The sequence below is a fragment of the Macaca thibetana genome, chromosome 16 (assembly GCF_024542745.1).
Source record: "Macaca thibetana thibetana isolate TM-01 chromosome 16, ASM2454274v1, whole genome shotgun sequence".
Taxonomy (NCBI): Eukaryota; Metazoa; Chordata; class Mammalia; order Primates; family Cercopithecidae; genus Macaca; species Macaca thibetana.
Genome location: NC_065593.1, coordinates 46,302,692 through 46,316,143, shown reverse-complemented (window position 1 = coordinate 46,316,143; position 13,452 = coordinate 46,302,692). Strand labels below are relative to the sequence as shown.

At 47.9% G+C, this 13,452-nt stretch overlaps 1 protein-coding gene across 3 annotated transcripts in view; it reads right to left on the bottom strand.

Moving 5' to 3' along the window:
• Positions 1 to 13,452, bottom strand: part of TTLL6 (tubulin tyrosine ligase like 6) — a 55,168-nt gene that overhangs the window by 29,801 nt on the left and 11,915 nt on the right. For 2 of the 3 annotated variants that reach the window (XM_050762496.1, XM_050762497.1), the window contains 6 exons: positions 11,393 to 12,495; positions 8,965 to 9,083; positions 8,696 to 8,826; positions 7,041 to 7,197; positions 4,491 to 4,634; positions 3,489 to 3,574 (listed from right to left, as the gene is read on the bottom strand). In XM_050762496.1, the coding sequence (XP_050618453.1) occupies positions 3,489 to 3,574; positions 4,491 to 4,634; positions 7,041 to 7,197; positions 8,696 to 8,826; positions 8,965 to 8,985 (539 nt within the window). In that variant the 5' untranslated portion in view covers positions 8,986 to 9,083; positions 11,393 to 12,495. Of the gene's footprint in view, positions 1 to 1,651; positions 2,473 to 3,488; positions 3,575 to 4,490; positions 4,635 to 7,040; positions 7,198 to 8,695; positions 8,827 to 8,964; positions 9,084 to 11,392; positions 12,496 to 13,452 lie in introns of those variants that run through there. The other variant, XM_050762498.1, reaches the window with a different exon arrangement.

Sequence of the window (13,452 nt, the reverse complement as noted above, 5' to 3'; positions counted from 1 at the left end):
ACAATGTGCATTTGATAAGGGCCTTTGGTGCATGCAAAGCCTCATGCAAGGAGGGGACACTAGAAACTGTCACCTCTGTCATGGGAAGCCTCAGGACCATTCAGGGAGTCAACACACATGTGAAACAACCAAGGATGCATTTATATAAAGACAGATAAGCCAAGGCTACTCAATATAGAGGCCACCTCCTCTACCTGCCATTGTCAGAAAACAGTATTGCACATAAATGGATTTTCCAGATCGCTTTAAGCCAATTTTTTTCGAGCGGAAAAAATGTATTTAATTTGCCTAATTGGGAAATAAATTTTCCTGAAATAGATTATATAATTCCCCGACAACATATAACATAACCTTTTCTTGATGACTCAGGACTCATCACAATGAATATACTTTATTGTATAATTTCATAATGCCCAGTGGTGAGTCAATTCAATTTAATACCAGCCATGTGCTGAGCACACTGAAAGATGAAGATGGCTTGGTGTCTGCCAGAGAATCCTGCCAGGTTTTCAGGTTTCCTGTCTTCTCCTTCACTGTGACCGCAGCACTACTCCTGAGTTTGTGCCCCAGTGGGGTATTGACAGGGACGGCAGTTGACCTCAACTGCCAACTTTGGGACAGATGAGACAGTCAGTATGAGAAGCAGATTGTCTCAAAAGATGGAGAGGAGGAAGAGGAAAGGAGAAACAAAACGGGAGGGAAAGGAGGAGATAAGAACTCTGCCCAGCACTATAGGAAGAACCTCAAAGGCCAGGGCACCATTGTAACCCTCAAGGAGCAAAGTACAACTAGGGACAAAAGACAAATGTGCCCTGGGTAAAGAACAGCTATGGGCAATGGCTGATATTGACCGTGAGGGTTGTAAAAATACAAAAAAAAAAAAAAAAAAAAAAATTAGCCAGGCGTGGTGGCAGGAGCCTGTAATCCCAGCTACTCGGGAGGCTGAGGCAAGAGAATCGCTTGAATCTAGGAGTCAAAGGTTGCAGTGAGCCGGGATCGCACCGCTGCACTCCAGTCTGGGTGACAAGAGCAAGACTCCGTCTCAAGAAAAAAAAAAAAAAAAAAAGACAGTGCCCTGCCCATGGAGTGGATGGCACGGGCAGCATGGCTTAGTGGGTAAGGGCACCAACTTGGGGGTTAGACAGCCCTGGTTTCAATCCCAGCTTCCTAGCTGTGCCACCCAGGGTAAGTTACTTAACTTTTTCACACCTCAGTTTCCTAATATGCAGAATAGGGACGATAATAATGCCGACTTCATAGTGTTGTTTTGAGGAGGATTAAGTGGTTTCAGGTATGTAAATTATCACTAGGAAAAGAAATGTCCAAGCTCTCCAGCCCTGGAGATGAGAAGGTAGAGATGAGGAAGTTGGGCAGGGAGACCAATTTGGAGTGCTGGGGTGGAGGCGAGGAGAGAGAACACACCCACACTGGGAAATGCTGAGTTGAAGACGTCCAGGTGGAAATGAGGAGAGATGGACCTGGAGCCCAAGGGAGACAGGCTGAGCCCAGCAAGGGCAGGCGGAGGCCACGGGGGCAGGCGGCTGCTCCAGGAGAGAGTGGATGGAGAAGCACCGTGGGGTGAGAGGGAGATGAACAGAGGAAGAAGGAAATGGAAGAGGCAGAACAACACTTGAAGCCTTTGCAACCTCACCTTAGTTCTGCTACCCCAAGACACTCCTCCATCACAGCCGAGGGCCCAGAGCCTGCTGTTGGGGTGCCAGTTCTCACTGGAGGAGGGAAATGAGAACCTTTCCATTCTGTGCCCTTAGGCTAATGAAAAATGACAGTAACCACACACACTGTCTATGTTGCCATCACAAGTCATTTGAACCTCACAGAGACCCTGTGAGGTGTCAGGGCATGGCAGGGAGTCTCATCACATTCATCCTCCAGACCAAGAAGTGCAGGCTCAGAGAGATGAAGTAACTTGTCCAAGCTTAGTTGGCAAGTGTCAGAGCCGGGACTACAAGCTAGACCTCCCAGAGTGCCGACGCTCAGAACGCAGCAATGCAACAGGCCCAGCTGGTGCCCATAGCCCAGGTGGGGAGGAGAGGAGGAAGTGGCAGAGCTTCAGGCAGCACAGGTGGCTGACATCTTCTGGAAAAGGGGGAGACTGTGTCCCACCAGTCTTCCACATCCCCTTTAAGCAGCCTTAACTTAGTGATTTTCCGTGTGCTTTTTGGAATGCTGCCACTGGGGGGGTCATGAAATGTCACATGCCTCTCTGATGGTCTGAAGCCAAACTGATAGCCTGTTCAGTGGTCCTCTGAAGCTTGGTGCGTTAGAAAAGAGAATGAGCTCTGGGGTCTAACAGACCTCGCTTCTCCACCCAGTCTAGCAGTCACAGCTGTGGGACCTGGGGTAACTCACACAACCTCTGAGACTCAGTTTCCTCATCTGTAAGATGGAGATGGCACCTAACTCACAGTTCTCCACCTACAGAGAGCAGATAGCAATGCCTTTGCCATAGTGTTGCTGTGAAAAATTCAAAAACAGGCCAGGCGTGGTGGCTCACGCCTGTAATCCCAGCACTTTGGGAGGCCGAGGCGGGTGGATCACGAGGTCAAGAGCTCAAGACAATCCTGGCCAACATGTTGAAACCCCGTCTCCACTAAAAATACAAAACTTAGCTGGGTGTGGTGGCACATGCCTATAGTCTCAGCTACTTGGGAGGCTGAGGCAGGAGAATCGCTTGAACCCGGGAGGTGGAGGTTGCAGTGAGCCAAGATCACGCCACTGCATTCCAGCCTGGGTGACAGACCGAGACTCCGTCTAAAAAAAAAGAAAAGAAAAATTCAGCAATAAAAAATGCACAGAAAGCACCAAACACAGACCCCAACACACATGAAGCCTCAGAAATACTTGCTCCTTTTCCCTTTCCCCCTTCACCTGGTCAAGTTCACATTCTTCAGTCTCCCATTTTCTTAAAACTCAAATGAGACCTGATTAGACAATAACAGGAATGGAAAAGCCTGTCATGAAGATACTGTCGTGAACCGCTCTCAATCTCCCCCCTTCTGAGGAATCTTCAAGCCAGCTAGCCACATGTCAGGGTACTGTGACACATCATTTGGGAATCTCTAATGGAGCAACACCCAGGGGAACACGGGCCAAGCAATGACTGCTTGGCAAGTCCTTCTCACGTGGCAGATCAGTAAATATCTGTTGCTTTGGAAATATCAGAAGGGCCAACTGTAATAAGGGTATGTTTTGGTGTGTGTATATATTCTGCTGGGGAAACAGCTCATGTTTATCTCTCCCTCTCCCAGCCTCCCAGGGTTTACGATGGGGCCTTCTTTTAATGATTAACAGCCAAGAGGGCAGAGACGAAGGAATTTGTTCTGGGTTGAGAAGCAAAGAAGTACTTTCTCAGACCGTGTGACCCAAGATGGAAACACTGATGGGGACTGACAGGGTTTGGGTAGAATCCCAGAAAGCAGTTCTGAGGTTGGTAGGAAAAGGAAAGAAAAATGAAGCCTCTTCCTTACCTCTTACTGCCAGAGTGAGCGTCTCGACTGAAATTTGAACTGTGCTTATTAATGGAATAATTAGTCAGGTGCATGCAGATATCATCCTGGGGAAAGAGACACACATCTGTGGGGTCAGCTCAGAAGGGCAGGCCCCCTGCTTCCTCTCTGTGCCCTCCCATGGCCCCTGGAGCTTGAAGGGATGGAAAGAAAAGGAAGTTTTAGGGCTTATTTAGTGTGGCAAAATAGAGGAAGTAAGAAGGGGTGTCCTGCAGCCTCAAGCCTAAGAAACTCCAATTCTGCTGGGCGTGGTGGCTCATGCTTGTAATCCCAGCACTTTGGGAGACTGAGGTGGGCAGATCACGAGGTCAGGAGTTCAAGACCAGCCTGATTAACACAGTGAAACCCCATCTCTACTAAAAATACAATAATTAGCTGGGCCTGGTGGTGCACACCTGTAATCCCAGCTACTCAGGAGGCTGAGGCAGGAGAATGGCGTGAACCCGGGAGGCAGAGCTTGCAGTGAGCTGAGATTGTGCCACTGCACTCTAGCCTAGGCGACAGAATGAAACTCCATCTCAAAAAAAAAAAAAAAAAAAAAAACCAATTCTTTATGAGATTGGGTTGTGCCCAGCCTGAGAAAAACTTCAGGAGTCCTGGGGGTCCAGGAAAGGCGGGGATGGCAGGGCTGCTCATCCATGGCCTTTTCTCCTTGAGTACCCCTGAACTGTGGTTCTGGCTTTGGAGTCAGGCAGACCTGGCCACAAGCCCCAGACTCACCTCTTCCTATCTATGTGACCTTGGACAAGTCCCTTATGCTCTGAGTTTTAATCTCGTCATTCGTAAAATGGAGATAATCATCCCTCTCTCTGAGGGTTCCTGGGAGGGCTAAATGAAACCCGGCACATAGCAAGCGCTCAACAAATGACCCTCACAATGTCTTGAGAACGTGGATTTAACTAGGATTTTTTTTTTTAATCATGCTATGGGGATAGGGTGAGGTAGTGTGTCCCCTTAGCTCACCAGGTTGTCTGTGCAAGGGCGGGAGTAAGAGGTCGTCGCAAAGCGGGCCAGTCCTTCATTGTACACAAAAATCCTGAGAGGGTCACAGGATGTCACCAGTACATAAATCCGTAGGTCAAACTTAAACCCATCAATGATAAAGGGCTGGAAGGAGAGAACAGAAGTCAGACATGCATTAGGGGAGAAATTTACACTTGAAAATCACTAGCTCCTGCCTTGTTTCCATGGAGTTGGCTCCAACATTGCCTAGTGTTGTGGAGGGAAGGCTTGTCCAGGGTCAGAGAGAAGAACAAGGAGACTTGGGCTCTGGGTCCCAACATGTGACCCTGTGGAGGTCACTAAACCACACTGTGCCTTGGTTTCCTGATCTGTCAAGTGACACAAGTAACCACCTCTAAGAGGTATCTTGGCAATTAAACAGAGAAACATTAAACAGTCCTCTGAGGCCGGGCTATAATCCTAGCACTTTGGGAGGCTGAGGCAGATGGATCATCTGAGGAGTTCGAGACCAGCCTGGCCAACATGGTGAAACCCCATCTCTACTAAGAATACAAAAATTCACCAGGCGTGTTGGTGGGCACCTATAATCTACTCAGGAGGCTACTCAGGAGGCTGAGGCAGGAGAATCGCTTGAACCCCAGGGGTCAGAGATTGCAGCGAACCAAGATCACGCCACTTCACTCCAGCCTGGGCGAAAGAGCGAAACTCCATCTCAAAAAAAAAAAAAAAAGTCCTCTGATGGGTCAGGTGCAGTGGTTTATGTCTATAATCCCAACACTTTGGGAGGCTGAGGAGGGAGGATTGCTTGAGCTCAGGAGTTCAAGAACAGGCTGGGCAACAAAGTGAGACCTTGACTCTACTAAAATTCAAAAAAAATTAGCCAGGTGTGGTGGTGCAAGCCTGTAGTCTTAGCTACTCAGAAGGCTGAGGTGGAAGGATTGCTCCAGCCTAGGAGGTCGAGGCTGCAGTGAGCCCTGATCACACTACTGCACTCTAGCCTGGGTGACAGAGTGAGACCCTGTCTCAAAATAAATAAATAAATAAATAAATAAAAATTCTTTGATAAGCCAGGCACGGTGGCTCACACTGGGAATCCCAGCACTTTGTGAGGCCGAGGCAGGAGGATCTCTTGAGCCTAGGAGTTTAAGACCAGCCTCAGCAACATAGAGACCCTATCTCTACAAATAAATTTTTTTTTAATAAAAAATTAGTCTGGGCACAGTGGTTCACACCTGTAATCCCAGCACTTTGGGAGGCCAAGTCAGGCAGATCACTTGAGGTCAGGAGTTTGAGACCAGCTTGGTCAACATGGTGAAACCCCGTCTCAACTAAAAATACAAAAATTAGCTGGCTGTGCTGGTGGGTGTCAGCTACTTGGGAGGCTAAGGCAGGAGAATCACTTGAACCTGAGAGGCAGAGATTGCAATGAGCCGAGACTGCACCACTGCACTCCAGCCTAGCAGCGGAGTGAGGCTCTGTCTCAAAAAAATAACAATTACAAATTAACCAGATGTGGTGGCGTGTGCCTGTAATCCTAGCTCTACTGGGGAGGCTGAGGTGGGAGGATTGCATGAACTCAGGAGTTTGAGGTTACAATGAGCTATGATTGTGCCACTGCACTCCAGTCAGAGTGACAGAGCAATACCCTATCTCTAAAGAAATAAAAATAAAATATAGTCTTTTGATGCATGGACATATTGTCACCATTCAGGGCTACATATTGTTGCAGTTCTTTTTCTTTTCTTTTCTGTTTTTTTGTTTTGTTTTGTTTTGTTTTGTTTTTTGAGACAGGGTCTCCAGCATCTCACCCTGTTGCCCAGGCTGGAGTGCAGTGGCACAATCTTGGCTCACTGCAACCTCTGCTTCCTGGGCTCAAGCGATTCTCCAGCCTTAGCCTCTGGAGTAGCTGGAACTACAGGCATGTGCCACCACACCTGGCTAATTTTTGTTGAGAAAGGGTTTCGTCATGTTTCTCAGGCTGGTCTGAAACTCCTAAGCTCAAAGCAATCCACCTACCTTGGCATCCCAAAATGCTGGGATTACAGGCTTGAGCCACTTTGCGCAGCCAACACACAGTGGCAGTTCTACAAGAGTCCTCTCTGCAATGTCATCTCCTGGCCATTTCTTCCCCGAGAGATCAGTGTGTCCCACTCTGTCCACGCTCCTAGAGGGCTCCCTCCCCACAGTGGGCTGTGACCGACGACCTCCAGTCAAAGAGAAAAGCTGATTGCTCTCTAGTACCATGCCCTTTTCCCACATGAGGGCTGTCCCAAACCGAAGGTGCTCCCCTAGCCCTAATGTGTTAGAGGAAAAGGGCCAGCCTGGTAGGGCCAGACCAATTGACAAGGGTAAAAGGATAAGAGACACTCTGGCCCAGGCACGTGCCAGCACCCCTGGTCAGAACGTTTGGTCTGACAAAGTGCAAGGCAGAAGCCAGGTCAGCTCCACCTCCGTCTTCACCCTCCATTCCCTCATTTCGCATTCTGTCCAGTAGGGCTGAAGCCCGCGGTTGCTGTGGGTGATAAATAAATAATCACAATGAGGAAGTACCTTTGAAATATAGAGCTGACAGATCATATCCTCCCCTGGTTTGATTTCTTTCACTGTCCGGGTGATGAATATACCTTTCCCTTGGCAGCCCGAATCCGGCTTACAAATGTATGTCTTATTTTTTCTTGACCTGCTGTAGGTCTGCAAATCTCCCCAGCTACCAGAGCAGGGAGGGAACAAGATACATCTTTAGCTGGGGAACAATGAAAAGGAAGGCTAACTCTTTATGAAGAAAAGAAAGAAAAGCTATCTAATGTGACAAAGCCCTGGCATTGACAGATGCCCAGAGGTCCAGCAATGGGAGGCAGTAGAGCACACACAGCAGGGAGTGTGGGCTTCAGAGGGAATTCAGGCCTGGGTTGAAGCCCAAGCAACACCACTTACCAGCGGTGCAACCCTTTGCAAGGACTTGACCTCTCTAAACCTCAACTTCATCATCTGTACAGTAAAGATAATAACGACACCCATCTGCTGTGGTGCTTAGCTGCATGACATAATGCGGGCACAGTGCTGCATGCCCCATCAAGGTGACCATGGCACGGGTAGTTTGGTCTTCTGGGCTTGCAGGTAGGAGCTTTGGAGTTCTGGACCTGGCTCAAGCCCTGACAAGTGATGTGACTTTGGATCCATCAGTCTCTCACCCCGCGCTGGGCTTCAGTGTCTCATCTGTGACGCCTCCATTTTAGTCAGAGTATGAGAGAGCAAATCATATATTTGAACATATTTTGTGGAAAGTATATTCAGAAGAAAGAAAGAAACTAAATGAGTGGATTCTGTCTCTCAGTCTCGCTATACTTCTGTGTTTTAACTCAAAGGAACCTTGTAACCATTGGAAAAATCACCTCACTGCAATGTTCCTCAGTAACCATGAAATCTGGAGCTCCTGTTAACCTGATGGCAAATACATTTCCTTCTAATTTGCTGCTAAGCCCTGAAACTTGTTCCAGACAAGCGAAGGAAAGTCTGAGAACCCTGGAGCTCTTGGTTTTGGAAAGCACTGGGTGGAGAGGGGAGGATGGAATTCCTCTGATGCCCCTGCCATGTGAGTATAATCTGATAGTGGCACTGTTCACTGTCTCAGCCCTGTCTCAGCCACCAGATTGCACCCCAGGTCATGTATGTCATCTCACATTTCTCCTGTTCCTCGGTGGTGTGGTCCAGAGCATTTTACATACCAGGAACTGATGTCGTTTTGAAATGGATATAAAGAGAGCAGAGAAGGGGAAGTGCTGACTGCTATCCATAGCATTGCATGGGACAGAGGTCAGGTATCCCTCCCTGCTCCTAACCTGGGTGCTAACCACTACCACACTCTCTCCAGAGGTGCTCATGGTCCTTAAAGATTCAGAAACTGCACAGTTACGTGGTTGGAATGAGTTCAAAATCAACAGCTTTCAGCGTCAGAACAAACTCTAACCCTAACTGCAGGTACAGGTTCCAGGGCACCCAGCCCCTAAATGTCATCTAATTTTACAGGCAGAGCCTTGTGTTTTCTCAACCTTGGACACACCCTTTATCCCTTCTCTTCCTGAACAGGAGCCAGAGAGATGGGAGATCATATGGGCAGGGAAAGTGGCAACCAGGGAATCAGGGGCAAGAGGAAACATAAATGGGGAGAGGACTGGAGAAGGAAGCACAGGGCAGGGGGCACTCACTCAGCAGGAAGACACCAGGTCCTAGGGAAAAAGTGGAAATCTTTAGGGAACATCTTTAACATGCGGCTCATATTCCTGGCCAGCAAGTCCTTCCGGCAGATTTCACTCATCCCGGGAAAGTGATTGATCTTCTGCAAGGGAAGCGGAATTCATGAGCAATCGAGGGACATGGGAGTACCACAAAATCTCCTTGGGACACAGGTGTAAAAATGGGGCCCCACCGGGTAAGATGCCGCACTTAAACCAAGGACCATCACTAGCCCAAATACCTGGTAACTTTTCATTTCCATCACCCGCTCCAGTGATACTGAGTAATCTGTCCAATAGAGAGTCCAGTCATCGTTTTCCCCTCCCTCTCTAAGGCCGTACTGTTGGGCGGCCCTGCGCACTATTGAAGAAAGAAAGGCCTATTAGCCCGGGAAGTGGGGGAGGAGCATGGGGTGGGGAGGTTCCATTACTAGGTGCTCCCAGACCAAGTACTGAAGCGAGAGAACTCAGCTCCTTGAGACTGGAAGCCATCTTGCCCTGTCTCCATTAATGCAAGAATGGAGAGTCAAACACTGCCACTGCATCACTTGAGCCCAGGAGTTCAAGACCAGCCTGGCCAACATGGCAAAACCCCGTCTCTACTAAAAATACAAAAAATTAGCTGGGTGTGGTGGGGCATGCCTGTAATCCCAGCTACTCAGGAGGCTGAGGGAGAGAATAACCTGAGCCCTGTAAATTGAGGCTGCAGTGAGCCGTGATCATGCCACTGCACCATTGAAGGTTTCATGTCACATGAAGTGCTCATGGCACTTCAGCCTGAGCAACAGGAGACCCTGTGAGAGAAAGAAAAGAAGGAAGGAAAAGAAAGAAAGAGAGAGAGAGAGAGAAAGAAAAAGAGAAAAAGAAAGAAAGAAAGAAAGAAAGAAAGAAAGAAAGAAAGAAAGAAAGAAAGAAAAGAAAGAAAGAGAGAGAAAGAGAATAAATAAAGGAACACAGAGTTGAAAACTACTGAAAAATCCAGCCTGTACTCAATGATCCCCATAGAAGGTTATCTGGGGTGAATGATTTGCCTGTTCTGGCTTCCCTTTGCCAGAAAGCAAGCTTCTGGCTTTCCTCCAAACACCAAGCTCTGAATGTTCAGGGAATATAAACTAATCCTTAACATTAGTCAGAGCCAAGCTTAATTAGTATATGGTATATTAAGCATACTTTTTTTAAAGTACACACTGGATTTCAAAACTATATCTGTGATGTCATATCCTTTCTGTCCCTGTTAGGATTAATAAGTAGGAGCTGACTCCAACACAAACTCAAATGCCTTCAAGGGCCTAGAATGGGAGAAGTGCCTGCAGTAACCGGGACAGTACAAGACTACCCTAAAGCATTCACATTTGAATTTAAAATACAGCAACAGTCTGGGCACAGTGGCTCATGCCTGTAATCCCAGCACTTTGGGACGCCAAGGCGGGCAGATCACCTGAGGTCAGGAGTTCGAGACCAGCCTGGTCAACATGGCAAAACCTTGTCTCTAATAAAAAGACAAAAATTATCTGGGCATGGTGGTGTGCACCTGTACTCCCAGCTACTTGAGAGGCTGAGGCAGGAGAATCACTTGAACCTGGGAGGCGAAGGTTGCAGTGAGCCAAGATCATGCCACTGCACTCCAGCCTAGGGGACAGAACGAGACTCCATCTCAAAAAAAATAAATAAATGGCCAGGTGCAGTGGCTCATGCCTGTAATCCCAGCACTCTGGGAGGCCGAGGCAAGTAGATCACCTGAGGTCGGGAGTTCGAGACCCACCTGACCAACATGGAGAAACCCCCATCTCTACTAAAACTACAAAATTAGCCGGGCAAGGTGGTGCATGCCTGTAATCCCAGCTACTCAGGGGGCTGAGGCAGGAGAATCGCTTGAACCCAGGAGGCAGAGGTGGCAGTGAGCTGAGATCGTGCCATTACACTCCAGCCTGGGCAATAAGAGTGAAACTCAGTCTTAAAAAAAATAAAATAAAATGAATAAATAAATACAATACAGCAACAGCCGGGCACAGTGGCTCACACTCATAATCCCAGCACTTTGGGAGGCTGAGGTAGGTGGATCACTTGAGGTCAGGAGTTTGAGACCAGCATGGCCAACATTGTGAAACCCCATCTCTACTAAAAATACAAAATTAGCCAGGCATGGTGGCACTTGCTTGTAATCCCAGCTACTTGGGAGGCTGAGGCAGGAGAATCACCTGAACCTGGGAGGTGGAGGTTGCAATGAGCTGAGATCACGCCACTGCGCTCCAGAGCAAGACGCCGTCTCAAAAAAAGAAAAAAAAAAAAAAGCAACAGCAACACTGTGCTCTGAAGTACAAAATAGGTCTGTAGATCAGGTTCAGTTCACGAACTGCAAGTTTGTAACTTGTGCTCTAAAACAGAGCCACTGGCTGCAGCAACAGCTGTCTCTTACAATTAGATCCCCAAATCACTATATATAAGAATTACAGATAGTTGAAGTACACACCATTCTGGTGAAAACCCATGACTCTTGGAATAAGATTCCCAACTTCCTTAATTAAGTAGTTCATTGAGCTAGGAGAACTGAAGGACAGGATTTGGAGACACACACTTCCATCCTCACAAATACACAAAAGTGACTCTTCCCAACGCTTTGGGAGAATCCGATGGGTCCCCATTATAGATCCCCTGAATGTAGATGCTCACCACTCTCATACCGGCAGCTGGATAGATTGATCACCAATCATCTGGAAAAGAGAAAAAGGAAAGCAGCAAGACAGAAACACATTTGCCGGAACAAGTGACTGTGCCCAGAAACATCCTGTCCCAGGTGGAGCTCTCTGAAATCTAGCCTGCCATGCTAAGCCTGGTTTGACCACCCCTGTTGCTGAAGACACGAGTCCAAAGGGGTACAGCATGGTGGAAAACATGGCATCAGGGTACTATTACTCTACCCGGAAGGTAGAAATTCTGTGTTGCCATTACAGCTAATCTCGCTTGCAGCTTCTCACTAACATATTGCCTCAAGCCTTTTACTCCACTGGCTCATCAGGGACAGGAATTGAACACCTTTTTGGCCAAAATACTTGTCTCTTTCCTCTTCCCCCCATTAAGGGAAGCTATGAATAAGAAAGTGGACATGCTTTTCCATTCATCAATCAGTCTGAATGGAGCAAGGCATGGTGAAATATTAAACAAGAACCGGAATGCACAAGCTGCAGTTGGATCCTGATAAGTCAGTATGGTGCTATCATATTGAAGGTGCACTAAATTTCCAGGACAAATAAGCGCCTTCTTAAAACAAGGAAATCTTCTCTTCCTGCTATTTTTTTAAAGGCATCCTAAACACAAATAGAATGAAAATTAGGACAAGGTGTGGTTTTTTAGATTACACACACGATCATTTGATTCTATAAAACAGATCATCAAAAGTAGATTCTTTTTATATGAACCAAAAGTGGTGAGATATTGACAGTCTCGGCACACAGCTTCTCCTTTACCTTCTCATCATCAGCCAAGACCCCCTTCCCTCCAGGTCCTTCCTGTTCTTACCAACATGGCTCCCCATTCCCCAGCTTTCAATCCTAACCTCTTTTTCTTCCTCTTCTTCTTGCCTTGCTGCTGGGCATTCTGAAGTCTGTTTTGTGCCCCTGGGTTCACTCTCACAAAAGCCAGCGCGATGGTTTCTTTTGGATCTTCCATGGAACTGTCCCCCTTCTCTTCGGAGTTTGCCCCTTCCTGGCTTTCCGAAGTCCGACACCGTGGCATCTCCCTGGCCTGAGAGGAGGCTCTGGGGAAATACCAGGCCCCTAGAGAGAGGGCAGAGGGAGCCGCAGTTACAGGGATCCACCTGCAGGGGGACCCCCTCCCTCGCTCATGTGGGTGGTGACCCAGGGTTCTGATTCAAGGCAACAGGTTGCAGTTTATACAATGCCACTCGGCCTCCGTGGTTTGATGCAAACTCTGGGAGGGAGCTGATTCCACCTTTTGCCATTGGCTGTGACCTTGGAGACTCACTCAGCCAACCCTAGCCTTGGTTTTTCCCTCCTGGGATTTTCAGGAGAAGCCAGAGATGCTATGCATGGCACCACCTGGTAAACAATATTAAAGTGCGTGAATGTCTGGAGACAGTGAAGCCCCAAGCCTTCCTAGCTGAGAGAGTTAGTCCCAGAGGGTGCAGGTAGAGGTGCTTTGAGGAGGTCTGTTAACTGTTTCAGCACGGCAGTGAACCTCCCCCACAACAATATGCTGGCCTGAAAATGAATGCAACTGCCGCTCGTGGAGTACAGGACTAATGTATAGCTGACTGAACAGTAAGATTCAAGCCCAGGGCCAGATGCAGACCTTCAGAGACACCAACCACAGAGAAGACTATGTCTCCCCCACCATCCATTCCAAAATAAAAACAAGATCAAATTATAAAATACATATAAGGAAGTCCAGCAAAGATCTCATCCTCCCTGGCCCCATGAGATTTCTTTCATGTTTGCTCAAAATGGCAAATATTGCTGGGCACAGTGGCTCACGCCTGTAATCCCAACACTCTGGGAGGCCGAGGCAGGCAGATCATTTGAGGTCAGGAGTTTGAGACCAGGCTGGCCAACATGGTGAAACCCGGTCTCTATTAAAAATACAAAAAAAAAAAAAAAAAAAAAAAAGGGCCAGGCGCAGTGGCTCACGCCTGTAATCCCAGCACTTTGGGAGGCCAAGGCAGGCGGATCACCTGAGGTCGGGAGATTGAGACCAGCCTTACCCACATAGAGAAA